The sequence below is a fragment of the Typopeltis vanoorti genome, chromosome 5, assembly GCF_054136105.1.
Source record: "Typopeltis vanoorti isolate ZY-2024b chromosome 5, IOZ_Tvanoo_1.0, whole genome shotgun sequence".
Classification (NCBI taxonomy): domain Eukaryota; kingdom Metazoa; phylum Arthropoda; class Arachnida; order Uropygi; family Thelyphonidae; genus Typopeltis; species Typopeltis vanoorti.
This window is the reverse complement of record NC_143553.1, coordinates 54,665,851-54,687,364: the sequence shown is the minus strand read 5'-3', so window position 1 is coordinate 54,687,364 and position 21,514 is coordinate 54,665,851. Positions and strand designations below refer to the sequence as shown.

Here is a 21,514-nt window from a genome sequence, read left to right as displayed (position 1 = left end):
TCTGGCTCCCACTGATGAGACCTCAAAAACGGTTGAAACCAGTCTGGATAGTGGCTCCTTCGCATAATGCATAACATTATACATGCCTATAAGGATATGTGCTTTGAATTATGGGATACTAAGGCAATTAATGTGAAGTCAGTAGCCTCTATATACAAGTAGCCCAGTCGTGAAGTTACTTCATGTGCAAACTTTGTTTGCTTACTTGGAAAAAGGATGAAACAAAGAATATAATTTTTGGAATCTTTAATTTATAGTATAATCAAGTGAAAAAACTTTCAACATCTTAACTTGATATGGAATTATATTCTTATTTTAATAGTTTACCCAAGCACAAGCAAATAAAATTTGCATGAAAAGCATCTTCATGAGTAGTCTGCTTACTTGGATAAGGAATTAAAACAATTAAATATAAGTATAATTTCTTGGCATTTTCTTTCATTTATAGTATAACCAAGTGAAAAAAAAGCTTTCAATGTCTATATCTAATCTAGAGTACTTTAGAGTACTTATGACACCTTTTTGACTACTTATATATGGAAATATAACTTCTGCATTACTTCAAACTTGGTATCACTTCTGTGTCTGGCTCCCAGTGATGAGCCCTCAATAAAGGCCGAAACTGGTCTGGGTAGTGTCCCTTCCCAGTCAACACCCCCAGGATTGGATCCTGGGGGTGTTGACTGTTTAAGTGTGATAAGAAGTTGTGGAGTGTATCCAAGCCACGTGGCCAAATAGCAAACACATCATCTACATAGCATTATACACATCCGTAAGATATGTGCATTGTATTATGGGATACTAAGGCAATTTAAGTGAAGTCAGTAGTCTCTATATATAAGTAACCCAGTCGTGAAGTGACTTCAAGTGCAAACTTTGTTTACTTACACTTGGATAAAGAATAAAACCAAGAATATAATATCTTTGCATATTTAATTCTTGTAGATAAACTTATACGTTGGTGAAACATAACTGTCAATTTTTAGGGAAAGATAACGTATACTGTTATATTAATTAAAAAACTTTAATTAATACTTCCTATATTTTGATAATGTTATATTACCATCTTTGGGGAACATAAAATTAATGATATGTGCATACAGGCACTAACACTGAACAAATATGGATGAAGACAACAACTGAAGTCGGTCCTAGAATCCTAAATGGTGCCACCTAGTGGGCTAAATTGGGTAGTAGTCTTGGCTGTTGGGCTGATGTTCTAAGAATGCAAGCTTCCCATATTTGGGGCAATCTCATGCATCCAAATTTGTTGAGGTTTGGGGAGTTTTTTTTAGAGCTGAGACTGATTCCAGGAATAATCTCTCATATTTATACTTACTACGGTATAGTAAGGTAGCTTTCTTTCAGTGTATTTTGTGGTGGGTGTCCAAAGCATGGTCAGCATGGTCCTGATTGGTGAAAACGGATATAATCCTTGTGTTCAGATAGCCTGATATTAGCTATCCTGCCTGTTTGGCTGTAGTAAGACAGCTTGCAACTACAAGGCACCTGGTATACTCCAGGTAGGTCTAGGGGAAGTGGCTGTTCCTTGGGAGAGCGAATAAGAGATGCCAAATTTTTATATGGTTTATAACAAGTTGTCAAGTCATATTTTTTTAGGATTTTTGTTACCTTTTCAGAAGTACCTCGAATATAAGGAATGGTGATAGATTTAGAGTAGTCCCTATTATGAAAGGGGGGGGAGTTGAGGTTAATTGGTTTTAAAATTTTTTGGATTTTATGGAGTTTGTAGACATTGGCTACAAAAGGTGTTAAGAATATGGTTATGTTCAGTGATAAGCATTGTTATCTGAACTGATTAATTTTGCCGTGTTATATAGGGTTTTTATAATCCCATATTGTTGGGGGGGGGGGGATGATTGCTGGTGAATGTATCTACCTGTATGTGTAGGTTTTCTGTAAACAGAGAAAGCCAGAGATCTATCAGGCTGGTATGTAATCAGAGTATCTAGGAAAGGGAGATTGTTATTGTTTTCTTTTTCCAAGGTAAACTGGATCCTGGGGGTGTTGACTGTTTAAGTGTGATAAGAAGTTGTGGTGTGTGTCAAGCCATGTGGCCAAATAACGAACACATCATCTATATTGCATAGCCAAACAGTGGGTTTAAGTGGAACCGAGTTTAAGGCTTTTTCTTCAAAGGTCTCCATATAAAGAATTTGGTCAAAAGTGGAGAACCCATAGCTGTCCCCTCTATTTGTTTATAGAATTTTCCATGTGCCAAATTAAATAGCCTGAGTTCATGGTAAATTAAAATGCACAGGAACAGTATAAAGCTCAGGCCAGGATGGCAACAAGGGTGGTAAGAAAAGCAAAAGCGGATTACGAAAGAAAATTGGCCATGCAGGCTAAAGAGAATCCCAAACAGTTTTTTCAATATGTTGCAAGTAAAAGGAAAAACGTTCATGGTAGAATGATCTTAAAAAATGCTGAGGGTAGGGAGGTAACCAAATCAGTTGATATAGTGGAATTACTGAGCGAGCACTTTGCAAGAGTATATCATCCAGGTGGTGACATTGCAGGAATGGAAGAACCAACAGCTTATACTGGAATTGTGATGAATGAATTAGAGGTAACTAGTCTATTACAGAACCTCAATGTCAATACATCTGTGGGATTGGATGGTATACCAGCTCATGTCGTACGTGAAGCAGCTAAAGAATTGTCTGTACCCTTGACCATTTTGTTTAATTTGAGCCTCGGGTCGGGGTCAGTCCCAAGGGGGTGGAAAGAGGGGAAAATAGTTCCGCTGCATAAAGGTGGTTCCAAGGCTGCTGTTGAAAATTACCGGCCAATCAGTATGACAGGAATCATTATCAAGGTCTTGGAGAAAATAGTCAAGAGGAAAATACAAGATTGGATAGAAGAAAATGGGTTACTGTATCGGGGACAGCATGGTTTTGTGAAGGGTAGGTCATGCCTCAGTAACTTGCTCATGTATTATAACACAGTGATGGCTGAAATGGATAAAGGTAATGGATTTACAGTGATTCTACTGGACCTTGCTAAGGCCTTTGACAGGATACCACATGGAATTCTAATCAGTAAATTGCAGCATATGGGGATGGATATAGGGTTGGTGAGATGGATAGGAAGGTGGTTGACAGAGAGATATCAAAGAGTGGTTTATTCAGGAGTAGAATCCACAAGACGGCCTGTGACTAGTGGTGTGCCACAAGGATCTGTTCTTGGACCACTGCTGTTTAATTTGTTCATTAATGATATAGGAAAGGATCTAAGAGGAACAGTTCATTTGAATAGTGAGCCTAGTGAGCCTGTGACTAGTGGTGTGCCAGAAGGATCTGTTCTTGGACCACTACTGTTTAATTTGTTCATTAATGATATAGGAAAGGATCTGAGAGGAACGGTTCATTTGTTTGCAGATGATGCGAAGTTGGGTAGGGCAATAGTGAATGCAGATGACGTCGAAATTTTGCAAGATGATTTGGATAGATTGGAGGTCTGGGTTAAGGTGAATGGATTTCAATTTAATGTGACAAAATGTAAAGTTATACATTTTGGGGTGAAAAGATTAGCAGCAGATTACTACGTTGGTGGAACTGTACTCCAGGAAATTGATGAGGCACGAAATTTAGGAGTGTTGGTGGATAAGGAGTTGAAGTTTAGGAGGCACATTGCAAAAGTAGCCAAATCAGCTCATCAAATCACTTGGTTGCTGAAGAATACGTTGACAAACAGGTTATTGTTCCTCTGTATCGAGCCTTGATAAGACCTCATCTCGACTACTGTGCTCAGATTTGGTCACCAAGGTTCTTTCTTGATGGGGAGGAGGTAGAGAGGATCCAGAGGTGAGTGACCAAGATGATAGCAGGTCTGTGGAATGAACCTTATGAGAACAGGTTGAGGATTTGTGGGTTGCAAAAATTGGTTGATAGGCGGAGGAGAGGAGATATGATTGAGACATTCAAATTACTGAAGGGTTTCTATAAAATTAATTCAGAAGATATTTTTGAGAACAGGGCTGGTTGTGGGAGGACTAGGGGAAATCCATGGAAACTGGGCAAAAGTGTGGTTAATAAAGGTGTTTGAGCTGGGTTCTTTACTTGTAGAGTGGTGAATGAGTGGAATGCGCTCCTAGAGTATGTGGTGGATGCTGTGATAGTGAATGAGTTTAAGGCGAGGTATGATAGATACTGTATGAATGTAGAATAGCTGTGATGAATATGATTTGGGGCCTCCCTCGATGAGTCTAATGACTCCCTGGAGTTGCCCGTAATAATAATAATAATATAATGGGGCTGAGATATTGGCATATTTAATTAAAAATGATAAAATAAAACTATTTTACCTGTATAATTTCTATGACTTCTTTATCTGATAACTGATCTCCCTGATGATTTGAGATAAATGTTTTAAAGTCACTCAAACACAACAGATGTGTTTTAGAGGTATCCACTCCTGCACCATTTGAAACAATACTGGCTGCTGCAATTGCGTCGCATATTTTTTTCCTCTGATTGCTGTCAGTGGTATCAAGAAGAGTATTACGAGTAAGAGAGCCTAAATTAAAATAATAAAATAACATTAATTTGCAAATCAAATTATTTCTAAGGTTCATTTTCAACAGTGTTCTTAAATTTAAAAAAAAAAAAAAAGCATGGTTCTTCTTTGCATAAAATAAACAAAAAGCTAAAAAAATTCCATAGTTTGACTGTAAAAAATTATTTGGGTACCTCCATGAAGTCTTTTGGGTTGCTAGAGAAGGCCTACCTATTCCTACAATATCTAATAACATCTCTCCATAAATTTGCGAAAAATTTGATAACATTAACTCAGTTGTTAATGCACCAAACCATTTGAGCAAAACCCAGTTCTCACATCCTTGCTGATCATAATTTTACTCAACTTCCAGGAATGATCCCTCATTCTCCCCCCACTCCTACTATACATCAAAAAATTATGCCAGAACTATTCCATAAAATTCCTTGTATGTTTCTATCATATCTTTCTGTTTTCTATCTCTTTATATCTTTCCTCAATATATCTTTCCTCAGATACCCTCAGCGGGTATCTGAGGAAAGCAATATCAGATTGTGTCCCCATGGTCAGGAGGTCAAACAAGGCAGGCATTAGATGGATGAGCAGTAGTATCAAGCTTGAACTGCAAAAAAAGAAAATGTTATGGAGAATTTACAAGGAGAAAGGCGATCAGGACACCCATGAGCAGTACAAGGCTCAAGCTAGGAAGGTTAACAGCATAGTAAGAAAAGCTAAATCAGATTATGAGAAGACCTTAGCCAAAGAGATCAAGGGTAATCCCAAAGAGTTCTTCCGCTATGTGGCAAGTAAGAGGAAGAATGACTTCGGAAGGATAACCTTAGTGGGTGCTGATGGTATTGAGGTGACAAAATCAGATGTAATAGTCGAGTTACTGAGTGATCACTTTTCAAAAGTCTATCACCCAAGTGAGGATATCTCTATACCTATAGCAATACCTAATGCAAGAATTGAAGCTAAAGAATCAGAGGTATTAAATATATTGCAAAACTTAAATGCAAACACTGCGGTAGGCTTAGATGGAATATCAGCTCTGGTGTTGCGTGAATGTGCAAATGAATTGTCAACCCCTCTTACCTGGATATTTAATTTAAGTTTGAACTCTGGTATGGTCCCTAGGGAGTGGAAGTTAGACAAAGTGGTTCCTTTGCATAAGGGTGGCTCTAAAACTGCGGTATTGAATTACAGACCAATCACCATCTCAGGAGTAGTGGTAAAAGTATTGGAAAAGTTGGTTAAAGACAAAATTCAAGAATGGGTGGATCAGGATATGATACTCTATAGAGGCCAACATGGTTTTGTTAAAGGTAGATCCTGCCTTAGCAATCTATTAACTATTCATAATAGGATAACATCCGAGTTGGACAAAGGAACTGGCTACACAGTGGTACTTCTGGATTTTGCTAAGGCTTTTGACAGGATACCCCATAGAACACTGTTACGCAAATTGGAGCAGATGGGAATGGATATTAAATTGGTGATATGGATAGGAGAATGGCTCAGGGAGAGATACCATAAGGTGGTGTATGGAGGAGACGAGTCCAGAATGAGGCAGGTGACCAGTGGTGTGCCTCAGGGCTCTGTGCTTGGGCCAATGTTGTTTAATTTGTATATAAATGATATAGGAAACAGCTTAAAGAGAGATATTCAGTTGTTTGCTGATGATGCAAAGTTGTGTAGGGCAATAAAAAATCAAGCTGATGTTGAAAGTTTGCAGGATGATTTACATAAGCTGGTAGAATGGGCAAAAGAAAATGGATGTCAGTTCAATGTGGAAAAGTGTCAAGTCATGCATTTTGGGATTAAAAGATTACCAGCTGTGTACTACATCGATGGAAAGGTACTCCAAGAGATTGATGAGGCTAGGAACTTAGGGGTATTGGTAGATAGGGAGATGAAGTTCAGAGGACACATTGCTAAGGTGTCCAAGATTGCACATAGGATTACTTGGTTGTTGAGGAACACACTGACATCCAGAGATAAAGAGGTTATTATTCCCCTTTATAAAGCATTGATACTTCCACATTTGGATTACTGTGCTCAGGTCTGGTCACCTGGATTCCTTGGAGATAAGAGGCTGTGGAGAGGGTTCAGAGAAGAGTGACCAAGTTGGTGAGTGATATAAAAATGCTCCCTACGTTGATAGATTGAGAGCTTGTGGATTGCAGAGATTGGTTGATAGGCGAAGAAGAGGGGATATGATAGAAACATTCAAATTACTAAAAGGTTTTTATAGGATTGATGCAGGGGAAATGTTTCAGCTGTGTGATAGTGATGGAAGAACAAGAGGTCATCTGTGGAAATTAAAGAAGAGTGTGGTTAACAAAGGTGTCAGAACAAGGTTTTTTGCCTGGAGGGTGGTGAATGAGTGGAATTCATTGCCTGACTTAGTTGTGAGCTCTTCGTCTGCAAATGAATTCAAGAAGAGATATGACAGATATTGTTTTGCTAGTTTGGGTCTCCCGCAATGAGTCTACTGACTCCATGGAGATACCCGTAATAATAATAATAATAATAATAATAAAACTTTGCAATCCAAATTCTGTTTAGGCTATCTTCAGGGTCAACATTTTACAAATCTGACATGATTTTCACTGTTTTCTACCTGTACATTTTTCTATTACTCATCTTTCTAAGCTTACACAATTAAATTTGAGCACTGCAATCAGTCCTGCAAAGAGGAACAGTAACTCCATTATCCATACTTGTTACTGTTCTCAAAACCACTGCCATTCTCTGTACTGTCTTAACAATTCCTGCAATGTGTCATCTGAACATTAAACTCCAAGACCACTAACACTCCAAGACCTTTCCTAACTTTCAATCAGCAAATATTACTCATCCTTTCCACCATCCAATATTATTAATATGCAGATTAACAGACTCAGCCCCAATACATAAACATTAGAAAATCATTGGTAGATCAATTATCATCCTTTTAAATGTATCCCACTCATGAAAGGTTATGAACCTATTATATATTAGTACCAGGGCTAAGGGTTAGATTAGGGGTGGGCAACCTCATTAAGTATGCATGCCAAAATTGCCAAATCTTTGATGCAAAATTTTCTCATGTGCAAACCAAAACTTTGAGGAGCATATTATTATTTGGTGTTTTTTTTAAGTATTTTGAGAACCTTTTCAAATAATCAAAAATCACACTAGATTTTTGATTATGTACAAAGCAGTACAATCAAAGAATATTGTAAAAGTGATTATTGTAAGTCATGTAAGATTGAATTAATGTAAAAATCTGTGACAGAATTTTTACTTAAAAGTCCTTTTACCCTGGTGATAGCGTGGATATTTTTTTTTTATTTGCCTTTAAGTGTAATTCTAGCTGAAATATACAGCCATAATTTAAAGACACAATTTTTAACATCAGCAAAAGGGCAAACAATAATTATGAATTTTTTTGTTTTTCTTTTTTAATAAAGATCAATCAGACATACGTTTTTCAAGTTTTTCCAATATATTACAGTGCACAATCTCATAATCGTTTTACTTAACTAAAGCACAATAAAAGAAAATAAAATTAAAGATATTATTTTAGTAATTCTTAATCCCTTACGAGTAATACATAAAAATTACAGATAAAATAACATGCTATTTTACCTACATAATATATTAAACAGAAGTTAATCTTTACTATTTTTTAGCAGAAAACATCAAATCAAAACTAGAGAAAGAGAAATAGTGGACATTTATTTATTTAGCACCAATGAGACTTCTGCTGTTACATCACTGATGACAGATGATGGCTATGCCCTTGACCAGGTCATTTATAAATTAGCAGGATATTTAATGAAAGTCTTGAAGTCTGTGGGGTTCCTAAGGAGTGGAAAGAAGGCAAAATAGTACCCACTGAACAAGCATGGTTCTAGAACAGAAGTCTCCAACTATAGACCAGTCTGTATAACAGCAGTTGTGATCAAGGTGTTGGAGAGATTGGTAAGGAATAGAATACAGGATTTTGTTCATGGACATAGCATTCTTTATGATGGTCAGCAAGGAATTGTAAAAGGTAGGTCCTGTCTTAGCAATTTACTTGCATTTTATGATAAGGTAATGGGTGTTAGATAAGGCAGAATCACATACAGTGATATTCTTGGACTTTCCAAAAGCATTTGATAGATAACCACATGATAAGTTGGTGTACAACCTGCAGAGGTTGGGAATACATAGTATATTGGTTGGATGGATCAGAGATTGGTTATCTGAATGATACTAGCAGGTTCTGAATGATGGATCAGTATCTCCAAAAAGGAGGATAACCAGTAGCATGCCCTGGGGTTCTGTTCTTAGGTCCCTGCTGTTTAGCTTGTTTGTAAATGACATATCATATGAACTGACTAGAGATCTTCAGTTGTTTGCTGATGATGTAACGCCTGGGATGAAGTATCACTAGTGATGTTAATTCCCTTCAGGAAGATTTGAATGGACTTTTTACTTCGAGAAAAGAGTAGGTTATAGTTTTAATATCAATAAGTAATTATTAATTGACTTAAAGAATTCCCAACATACAATAGAATATAAATTAAATTAAACTTTAATATATATTTCCAATATTTCAGCAACGTCATGTTGCCATTTTCAAAGGAACTTACAATAAAGACACGTGCACGCAGGCACCTACATACAGTAAATCAGAAAGAAGCAGGAAGCTATCATTTCTCCTAAAAGTCCTGATGGTGCTACATAGATGGCATAGCATACTAGACGGCACCCACCTAGTGGGCTATGTAGGTATTCTTGGCCGTTGGGCTGAAGGTCTCATGATGTATGTCTCCCAAATTTGGGGCAGTCTCATGCAACCAAATTTGTTGAGGTGTGGTATGTTTCTTAGGGCTGAGGCTGATTCCATGAAAAGTCTTTCAAACTTGAACTTGCTACGGTGTATTATTGTGGCTTTCTTCCACCGTATTCTGCGGCGTGTATCCAGAGCATAGTCTGCAAGACCAGAGTGGCTATACTGGTGAAAACGGATGTAGTCCTTGTGTTCTGAAATTCTGATATTCACTGTCCTGCCTGTTTAGCCAAAGTAGGGCAACTTACAAATGCAAGGGACCTGGTATACACCAGGTAGGTCTAGGGGAAGTGGTTGGTCTTTAGTGGAATGGATAAGGGATGCCAATTTTCTATATGGTCTGTTAAAAAGAGGTCAAGTCGTGTTTTCTTAAGATTTTGGTAATTTTTTCCGAGGTGCCTCGGATGTAGGGAATGGAGATAGACTTAGAGTAATCCTTGTTGTGAAAGGGGGGGGGGTTTACTTGTTTCAATATTTTTTTGGGGAAGGTCAGCCATTGGCTGAGAAAATGCTGAGGATGTGATTTAGTTCAGTGGTTAAGGCATTGTCATTTGAACAGATTAGTTTAGCCCTGTTGTATAGATGTCTTAATAACTCCATATTGTTGTGGGGAGAGGGGATTGTTGGTGAATGTATCTGCCTGTATGTGTGGATTTTCTATAAACAGAGAAAACCAAGGTTCCATCAGGATGGCAGGTGACTAGAGGGTCTAGGAAAGGGAGGCTGTTGTTTTCCTCTTTCTCCAGGGTGAACTTGATTCTGGGGCATTGGTTGTTTAAGTGTGTTAAGAAGGAGAGGAGTGTGTTAGAGCCATGTGGCCAAATAGCAAACACATCATCAACATAGCGAAGCCATATGGTTGGTTTTTGTGGGGCAGAGTTTAAGGCTTTCTCTTCAAACATCTCCATAAAAAAGTTGGCCAAGGGTGGGGAGAGTGGTGAACCCATGGCTGTCCTCTCTATTTGTCTGTAGAATTTTTCCTGCCAAATGAAATAGCCTGAGTTCATTGTGAACTGAAATAGGGCTGAGATATCGAGAGGAAATTTAGCTTGGATTAGCTCTAATGTTTCTTTGAGTGGGATATATGTGAATAAATAGGAGATGTCAAAACTGACCATATGTCAGTATGTTGGAGTGTAAGGTTTTCTATGCTGGCTTTGAAGTGGGCTGAATTTTTTATGTGTGACGGTGTGTTGCCAGTACAGTGTGTGAGCACTTTGGCCAAATGTAGTGCCTACATGCACGTGTCTTTATTGTAAATTCCTTTGAAAATGCTGAAATATTGGAAATATATATTAAAGTTTAATTTAATTTATATTCTATTGTACATTGTGAATTCCTTAAGTCACTTAATAATTGTGTATAACCAGCGTATAAGCCTTTCTACAAGAATTACTATCATCCACGGAGTGTAAGGTTTTTTATGCTGGCTTTGAAGTGGGTTGAGTTTTTAATGTGTGATGGTGTGTTGCCAGCACTTTTGCCAAATGTTTAGCTAATTTGTATGTGGGCAAATCAATGCCATCCACTATGGGACGTAATGCCACATTTTCTTTATGTATTTTTGGGAGTCCATATATATGGGGGGTATAGAGTTAAACGGTTTTAATTTGTCAGTAACTTCCACAGGCCAAGAAGTGACCTTCTTAAGGAGCCTATGGAGTTTTCTAATTTGCGAGTTGGTGGGATTGTATTGAATGGTGAGGTAAGTGGCACGATCTAATAACAGAGCATTAAGCTTACCTCTGTAGTCCGTTTGGTGGAGTACTATGGTGGCATTCCCCTTATCCACTCTGGTGATTATTATTTCTTTATTTTTCTTCAATTCCTGCAGAGCTTTATATTCACTATTGGATATGTTGGTTTTTAGTGGTCTTGCTTTGGTGAGAACACAAGCTACATCCAGTCTAATATTGTTGGTGATATGGTATGGTAGGTGGTGGATCCCGCGTTTGATCTGGTTCATTATATCCTCGCCGGTATTTTCCTGGGAGCAATGGCGAAGTTGTGACCATGTGATAGTGCGATGAGTGCTGCAGGCTTCAACATAACTGAAGAAAGGTTGACTACAGTGTTGGCTGAAAGTTTTGGTTCCGAGGTCAAACTCTTTTTTAATTTCTCAAATTTCTTGATATGTCGACCCCGTATATTTTCAAATTCTTTATCTGCCGCAGTGCATGAGACGTCATACAAAATAGACCAAAGCTTGTGATTTAATGTATTGGAAAGCTCTTCTTCAAGTGCCTGAATATCTTTGTTTGGGTCAGCTAGGAGAACTCGTGTGGCGGCAATTTGTTCCAATAGCAGAGCGTAGCTGGCATGGTTATAAATTAGGAGAGCCATTCGTGAAAAGAAACGGTGCTTGAATTTCACACAATTTGGGATTACCTGATTATCATGGCGACATTTTAGGAAGGTCAGATGATTCAGTTGTCTTGATAACTTCAGCTTCATTTTACCGTATTGGCGGGCCTTGCGTGCGATGGAATCTCCGTGGGTGATAGTAATTCTTGTCGAAAGGCTTATACTGATTATACATAATTATTAATTGACTTAAGGAATTTACAACATGCAATAGAATATAAATTAAATTAAACTTTAATATATATTTCCAATATTTTAGCATTTTCAAAGGAACTTACAATAAAGACACGTGCACTACATTTGGCCAAAGCACTCACACACTGTACTGGCAACACACCGTCAGACATAAAAAATTCAGCCCACTTCAAAGCCAGCATAGAAAACCTTACACTCCAACATACTGACATATGGTCAATTTTGACATCTTCTATTTATTCACATATGTCCTACTCAAAGAAACATTAGAGCTAATCCAAGCTAAATTTCCTCTCGATATCTCAGCCCTATTTCAGTTCACAATGAACTCAGGCTATTTTATTTGGCAGGAAAAATTCTACAAACAAATAGAGGGGACAGCCATGGGTTCATCACTCTCCCCACCCTTGGCCAACTTCTTTATGGAGACTTTATGAAAGTCTTTATGAAGGATTGTTTATGAAAGCTTTAAACTCTGCCCCACAAAAACCAACCATATGGCTTCGCTATGTTGATTATGTGTTTGCTATTTGGCCACATGGCTCTGACACACTCCTCTCCTTCTTAATTCACTTAAACAACCAATGCCCCAGAATCAAGTTCACCCTAGAGAAAGAGGAAAGCAACAGCCTCCCTTTCCTAGACACACTAGTCACCCACCAGCTTGATGGAACCTTGGTTTTCTCTGTTTATAGAAAATCCACACATACAAGCAGATACATTCTTCAACACTCCCCCCCCCCCTCACAACAATATGGAGTTATTAAGACACTATACAACAGGGCTAAACTAATCTGTTCAAATGACAATGCCTTAACCACTGAACTAAATCACATCCTCAACACTTTCTCAGCCAATGGCTGCCCCCCCCCCCAATATTGAAACAAGTAACCCCCCCTTCACAACAAGGATTACTCTAAATCCATCACCATTCCCTACATCCGAGGCACCTCCGAAAAAATTACCAAAATCTTAAGAAAACACGACTTGACCTCTTTTTAACAGACCATATAGAAAATTGGCATCCCTTATCCACTCCACTAAAGACCAACCACTTCCCCTAGACCTACCTGGTGTATACCAGGTCCCTTGCATTTGTAAGTTGTCCTACTTTGGCCAAACAGGCAGGACAGCGAATATCAGAATTTCAGAACACAAGGACTACATCCGTTTTCACCAGTATAGCCACTCTGGTCTTGCAGACCATGCTCTGGATACACGCCGCAGAATACGGTGGAAGAAAGCCACAATAATACAGCGTAGCAAGTTCAAGTTTGAAAGACTTTTCATGGAATCAGCCTCAGCCCTAAGAAACATACCAAACCTCAACAAATTTGGTTGCATGAGAATGCCCCAAATTTGGGAGACATACATCATGAAACCTTCAGCTCAACAGCCAAGAATACCTACATAGCCCGCTAGGGGGTACCATCAAGACTTTTAAGAGAAATGATAGCTTCCTGCTTCATCCTCATTTACTGTATGTAGTGCCTGTATGCACGTGTCTTTATTGTAAGTTCCTTCAAAATACTGGAAATATATATTAAAGTTTAATTTAATTTATATTCTATTGTATGTTGTGAATTCCTTAAATCAATTAATAATTATGTATAACCAGTGTATAAGCCTTTCTACAAGAATTAATATCAATAAGTGCGAAGGGTTGCATTTTGTAGTGCAGAAATATAAGATCGTGTACTATATTGATGGTACTGTACTGCAGGAAGTGGATGAGATTAGAGATTTGGGAGTGGTGGTTGACAACAGACTGAAATTTAGAGTGCATATCGCTAGTGTTGCAAAGGCTGCACATTACAGTGCTGCTATAGTAAGAAGTACTCTAACACATAGGGATAAGAAATTAGTTGCGCCACTGTATAAAGCACTGGTCAGATCACACTTGGGCTAATGTGCTCAAATCTAGTTACCTGGTTTTCAATGTGATGTGGAGACGTTGGAGAGGCTTAAGAGGCTTATGATAGTGAGAGGATTATATCATAGAGACTTAAGTTAGTGAGAGGATTTTATCAGATTAATCCAGAGGAGATTATAAAAAGAGTAGAAAGTGAGAGAGGAATAACTAGAGGTCATCCCTAGAAGTTATGTAAAATTGTGGTGAAGAGGGGTATGAGGAGTAGATTTTTTACATGGAGAAGTGTCAGTGAACGGAACGCATTACCAGAATGTGTTGTTAATGCAAGGGATGTTAAGGATTTTAAGATTCTTTAGGATAAATATTTTTTAAGTTGAATGAACCTCCCACGATGAGTCTGCCAAACCCATGGAAGATGTAATAATAATAATAATAATAATAATAACAAAATGTACACACATTGAGCATTAAAATGGCATTAAAAAAAATCAGAATCGACATAATCTGGAAATAACCTGTAATTAATTTTACTAAGAGGAGCTGAGAACCAAGAGGACCTGAAAACCAAATCACAACAAGTGACACCAAACAGGACAGAACTATTCAGACTCTCCAGGGACAGACAAAAGTGGAAAGAGTTCATTCAGCCTCATGATTATCCACATAGATGATGGAAGAGAGAAGAAGAAGAATTTTACTAAAAATAAAGAGCCAAAAGACTTCATGTTGGCGATGCAAAATTATACAAATTAAGTGGATATCAAATCCAACATCATTTCATAGCTGACTGCAGAAACTATAGAAGTTTCATGCAGTATTTGACCAGAGAGCTCACTGGAAATACACTTGTTGCTCTAGCCAAACCTAGTAGGTGGCATGCACGCTATATAATATCCATATATTCGCCTACTATTGGTTCATTTTGTTAGGTTTCACTAACCGGCGGCTGTTTAAAACTCATTAGTTTTCGTCAGGGATCAGGCAGAAACCTAAGAGAGCAAAAACTCTCAGTAGAAAGAAACTCGGACTGTTGGAGAGGTGTATTTTTCATAAGCAAACTCTTGGTTGATGCGTAAAGTATTTATTAAAATCGTGCATAAAGTATTTACTAAAAATAAAGAGCCAAAAGGCTTCATGTAGGCGATGCAAAATTAATGCAATATTAATTTGTTAATATTATTGTTATATGTTACTGTTAATACTATGCTAGTAAAAATCTACAATTAAATGCAGTAAAATGTCAATTATTCACAGTAACTGAGGAATCTAGAGCCTGGATAATTGAAAAACATGGTTAATCCATATTATGTTTTATTTGGTTAAATGAATTTTAAAAAAAAAACTATAAAAACATAAGATAAACATTCTTGTAGAAATTAATTATTATTATTATTAACATTTTACCTCCATGGAGTCAGAGACTCATCATGGGAGGTACAGACTTTTACACACAATGCTCATCCAATCATGCTTTAAACTGATTCAATGTGTCTACATCCACATCACCCTCAGGCAATGCATTCCACTCACCAACCACTTTCCACACAAAGAACTTACTCCTCACTCCTCTGCTCACACCCTCCTTATACAGTTTCCAGAATGGCCTATTGTTCTACTCCTCTCTCCCATTCTATGAAAAATCTCTTCCATGTCGACCCGATAACAACCCCTGACTAGCTTATATGTCTGAATCATATCCCCCCCCCTCCTATTCATGAGGCTCTGCAACTTATTTTCTCTCAATCTGTCCTCATACTCCACATTCCAAAGACTACTGCCTACTTTGTGAATGTTCTCTGGACCTTTTCCAACATATCCTCATCACAATGAAAACCTGGTGACCAAATCATGCATAATAATCCATATGAGGCCTGATCAAGGCCTTATACAATGGAATCATAACCTCTCTATCTCTGCATGTCAGGGTCCTCTGCATCATTGCCATTATCTGATGTGATGTCTTCACATCTTGTTCAACGTGGCTCCTGAATTTCAGATCCTTGTCCACCATCACTCCTAGATCTCTCATCTTCCCTACTTCCGTTAAAGTTTCCCCACCAACTGTATACTTTGCATCCCCATCGTTGCTTACCAAATCTCAAACCTTACACTTTGCAACATTGAACTGACAGTTCCACTTATCTGTCCATTCATGCAATCTATTCAAGTCCTTTTATAAGGCAATAACATCTGCTTGACTGCATTGCTTCCCCCAGTTTTGCATCACCTGCAATCAGCTGGATATCACCAGTTAAACCCAACCCAATATTATTAACATACCAATTGAATAACAATGGCCACAAAACTGACCCCTGTGGCACATTAAACACAAAACTGAACATTTTAAAACTAATTCAGAAAGAAAGTCCATGATTTGTGTTTGTTTTATTTGTAGCATTATTTTTGTGTTATTTTTCTATTTGTAAAACTTCAATGTAATCACTATCATCTTGAATTTCCATGAATTTAAGTAATGTTTCTGTAGGTGTTATGGCTTTATTACAATTTACTTTGTAAGCTGGTTGTAGTTCCATCATTGTCGTCATTGAGAGAAAAACTTTATCCTGTTAGTCATTTTTTCATATCCAGTTTGATTTTTGTCTATATTGAACCACTCATTAATTTTTTTTCATCTAACTCTTTGCACCTGTCAATATTTTGAATTGATTATAAGATATCATGGTCGTACACTATTATTTGAGTCTTCTACTTCTAAATGATTTTCAGCTATCACAAAGTTATCTGAGACAAAAGAGACTAGATTTTATTCGTAATACGCTTGATTGAACACTTTGACAGCAGAATAGAAAACTGTAACAGTGATGACAAATAAGCTCTGCTAGAAGGATGACACAATGTTATTTAAAATATGCAGTAATAATTTCTGTGCATTGTAATTGTTATTTTACGAATCCACTTGCATAGAGAATTTTAAAAAACTTAAATTTGTGTGTATTACAGAGGACCATCGTTAATGTGATCCAATGGATAATTGAGTCCCAGATAATTTGCGTTTTACTGTATTTCATTCCATCTAAAGGATAGAATAACCATATAACTCACTTTCAGCAAAATACATAGTTGTTCAGTTTCAATATAATTTTTTATTTGATGTAAATGTGTTTATGGAGTGGTATAATGGATTTATCTAAGATAAAAACTCTCACAACGAGTCATGATTCCATGATGGTCAGGAATAATAATAGTGATTTCACATGTAATGACCCAACTACAACATTTGGTTGGACTGATCTTCCCCATTCTGTTCACGATCTGCATCTGGCACCCTTTAATTGCCACCTGTCTGGCCCTCTGAAGGATGCCATTTTGCAGATGAGAAACTGAAATAAGTTGCTCACGAAGAGTAACAGAGTAAATTCTTTTATGGGATTGGCATGCAGTGTCTCATCCTATAATGGTAAAAAAGTGTACAGGAATTATGGAGACTTGGTTGAAAAATGACAGTGCTTGTGAAAGATGGAGAATTAATTCATATAAAAGCCACTGTTGAATAAATTACATTTGCTGAGGAGGCATTACTTTTGTAGAGCATAGAATGTTGGGTCTTTCTCTCTCTGAAAATGTCACTCATATTGCATGCCAGAAGAAAGAAATAGCAAATCAAACTACTACTTCAAGATCAAAATTCTTAAAATGGGTATTTCACAGGGAAACGAAACCCATATACTACCTATTAGTGTGAGTTTGAGAAGGGCCATGGTTGCAAGAGGAATGGGTGATCTGCAGATGTATGAAGCAAATCTGATTGATGAGAGCTGAAGGCTTGCATTTGAAATGATTTGCAGATAGGTGTCTTGAGAAACTTGGTTCTCTGTTGTTTATTTTGTATGTGAATAATACAGAAAATGAGATGATATAAAATATTCATTTGTTTGCTGATAATGAAAAACTGGGAGGAGTGATAGTCAATGAAGATGATGAAGAGATGTTGCAAGATGACTTAAATAGACTGGCAGTATAGGCAAAAGCAAACAGCTGTCAGTTTAATGTGGCCGAGTATAAGGTGATGCACTTATGGATAAACAGATAACAAGCTGTGTTCTATACTGATGGAAATGAACTGCAGGAAATTGATGAGGTCAGGGTCTTCAGGGGTGATTATAAATAGGGAATTGAAGTTCAGAGGACACATTGCAAGGATGAAAAAGGGCACATCAGATTATGTGGTTGTTGAAGAACACAAACACACACAGACAAGTAGGGATAGGGAGCTTATTGTTCTCCTTTATAAAGCTTTAATAAAGCCACATCTATGATGATAATGTGCACATATATGGTCAGTTGGATTCTATGTGGATGAAGAAGTGATGGAGAGTATCCAGAGGTGAGTGATAAAGATTGTGGCAGGTCTGTGGAATGTTCCCTATGAGAATAGAATGAAGGTCTGTGGGCTTCAAAAACCAGCTGATGAGTGAAAAATAGGATACATGAAATAAGTATATCAGTTAAAGGGATTTTATAGGATAAACTCTGAAAACTTTTTCAGTCCATTGTAAGAAGGGAGAGAACAAATTATTACCTCTGGAAATTGTGTAAACAAATGGTTAGCATGGGTGTTAAGATTAGAATTTTTGCTTTGAGGGTGGTGAATGGGTTGCCATAGGTGGTTCTGAGTGCTTAAAATTAACAATCATTTATGTTCAACTGGAATGTACCCTATTGTGTGAAAACAAGCTTATATTCAGTCCATTCCAAAAAAAAGAGAGCAAAATGTCAGTCATTAGTGAATGAGTTTAAAGAGAAAGAGAGAAGTGATAGGTATTGTGTGAATAATGGCTACTGAGGCTCCTGCAACGAGTCTTTCAATTCCATGGAGATATTTGCACAATAACAATAATAACTCAGACTGTAATCTTATACAAGTTTCTATTTCCACGAAACATCAATCTCCACATCTCCTAGCACTCTTAACACTATGTCCTTTGGCACTATAGTGGTGCCAAATGGAAGGGTTCTGTGATATCCATTGTGATATCCTCCTTTCCATTGTCTGATTAATGTTTCTTTCTGGTTTTCTGATCTAAGCATATTCTCACTGAATAAGTGAAACAATCTTTGCTAGAAAAGGCTTTAATTTCCTATTCCACTCGTAACATCCAACCACTAGCTAAACTTTAGTTCTTAAACTAGTGTGCGAAAGTGGCCTGAGTAAAACTATGGTTAAAGACAATAATTCTAACTTCACATTTAGTATAAGTAACAGTTTGGAGGGGGGAAAAATCTGACTTTGAAAGGGATAGGTGAAGCAAACTCACCTCCTGTTCAGGTAAGTTTGCTTCTCCTCAAGGAGGTAATATCTTCTAATTTCTCACATTCTGTGTGCAACTTCTGACTTACATGCTTAATGAAACTGATCTCTTGACAACATGTACAGATGGCCAAAAACAAATCAGTTCCCATTATATCAGAAACAGGAGCATGCTCTTACCAATCACTGAAGAAACCTAAATATCTTGGATATCAGCAAGTCTGCAGTACTGATTGTATCCCCAAACTGTGCCTAAAATTAACCCTCTCCTATATCATATACACAATCATTTATGTTCAACTGGAATGTACCCTATTGTGTGAAAACAAGCTTATATTCAGTCCATTGCAAAAAAGAGAGCAAAATGTCAGCCATCAAACTATCTTCTCATTGCCCTAATATCAGTTGTCTGAATATCTTGAAAATAATGGAGAAAGTCATCAACAGTCAATTTCTTCATCATCTGGAAGCTTAGTCAATATGGATTCCATCATTCTACCATTCTCAATCCATAGCAAACATCACCCAAATTAGGAAAACATGGAAAGGTTTAGAGAAATATTTATGACAACTTGACATTTCCAGGGTATCTTATAAGGTATGGTACATACACCACTAGCAAACTACTATCTTCCTCCTTTTGCAACCAGGTTTCCAAGTTCCTCTCTGGTCACTAAAATTCTCAAGGAATGCATAAGAAACAACTATATTTGAAATTTGGCAGAAATGCTTGAACAATGCATGCTGTACAGTAAGTAGAAAAGAAGGAAGAGAAGAAAAAACTATGCTTTGTAAATAATTTTGCTAATTTTTCAGATGGTGGTTCTGACAGTATCTTTTCAAATAGTATCTTTCTTAACACCCCCACTGAATAAAGGTGTGGATTAATGCTCTTTAATCTGCAACCAAAGTTACAGCAGGTTAACACAAGTCAGTGATTACAGTACTTGATTAAAGAGTCATGACTCCTGATTCCTTTAAACAAAATTGCAAGAAGCTGAAAAAACATGACTCAAAATAGAATCATTTCTTGTATTTTCCTCTTACTGATTCAATAATCATATAAACTGTGTTTATATGAAAGCAAGCAGGTGCACTACCAAGAAGACACTTACCTAAAATTTGCTGTGGAATTGCAATTCCTGTTTTTGGCAGTTCTGACTTGACTTCATGAGGTGACAGCTCTTGGATTCCTTTGGAAGACATAGTCACTTGTTCAAATAGATTACGAAGATCTTTTCGGGAGCGTACCATAAATGAACGAAAGAGTTCCAAAAATTCCAAGAAGTCCATTTGACTAGAATGTGTTATAGCAGGTCTAGAAAAATTAGATGGAGGACTCTCTCTGCCTGGTGATGGTGTCATTTGACAGCACTTTTCTCTAGGAAGACAATATAAAATTTTAATAACTATTAACTATAATAATAATTGACATTGGCAGATAAATTTTATACATTTCAGTGCACATTTAAGTAAGAGAAATTAAATTTTCCTTTAGCAGAACAATGTTTCATTTTGTTACACTTTGTCATAAAATGAATAATTATTACTCATTTTGATTAGAGAACTAGCATTGTAGTGAATGTCGTGAGGGCTAGTATCATTATGAAATATGTGAGAGACAATTGGAAAGTAGAGGATATCACCAAATTATAATTATTATTCAAACATCCATAGAATCACATTCATAGTGGGAAGTTGTACACAGTGAATCATACTGAATCTAAAATCCATTCACACTCCTAGCATACACAACACATTCTTTTATTATTATTATTATTACCCCAAGACCTCATGGAGTCAGACTCATCTGTGAGGTCCTTTTATCACACACACACACACACACACACACACACCTCATAATACCGAGCCTTAAACACACTCAAACTCCTTGCAGACACCACACTCTCAGGCAAGGCATTCCAATCATTTACAACTCTGCACGAAAAAAACCTGCCTCTCACTCCCCTACCCACACCCTCTTTATACAGTTTCCAGGGATGACCTCTGGTTCTCCCACTATTCTCTGTAGAACTTCTCCACCTTTGATCTTATAACAACCCCTTACCAACTTGTAGGTCTCTTCCCCTTCTTCCTCTTCTCCACCAGACTCTGCAAATTACATCTTCTCAATCTTTCCTCATACTCAACATTCCAGAGGTCAGAAACTACCTTAGTCAGTTGCATTTTGGACCCTTTCCAACATCTCTTCATCCTTCTGAAAATCCGGTGACCAAATCTGGGCACAATAGTCCATGTGTGGCCTAATCAAAGCCTTATACAATGGAACAAGAATCTCCCTACTTCTAAACGTCAGTGTCCTCTGCATCATTCCCAGAAGCCTTTGTGTTCCCTTCAAAATTTTGGCTATGTGTCCCGTAAATTTCAGATCCTTATCCGCTATCACCCCCAGATCTCTTATTTCCTCCGCCTCCAACAATATATCATCACCAAGCATAAATTCTGAGTC

At 37.4% G+C, this 21,514-nt stretch overlaps 1 protein-coding gene across 1 annotated transcript in view; it reads right to left on the bottom strand.

The window, feature by feature from the left end:
- Positions 1-21,514, bottom strand: part of LOC150106422 (uncharacterized) — a 766,385-nt gene that overhangs the window by 370,181 nt on the left and 374,690 nt on the right. Inside the window, exons 27-28 of the mRNA XM_090392993.1 lie at positions 20,160-20,425; positions 4,328-4,539 (exon numbers count right to left, since the gene is read on the bottom strand). Of these exons, the coding sequence (XP_090249119.1) occupies positions 4,328-4,539; positions 20,160-20,425 (478 nt within the window). The remainder of the gene's footprint in view (positions 1-4,327; positions 4,540-20,159; positions 20,426-21,514) is intronic.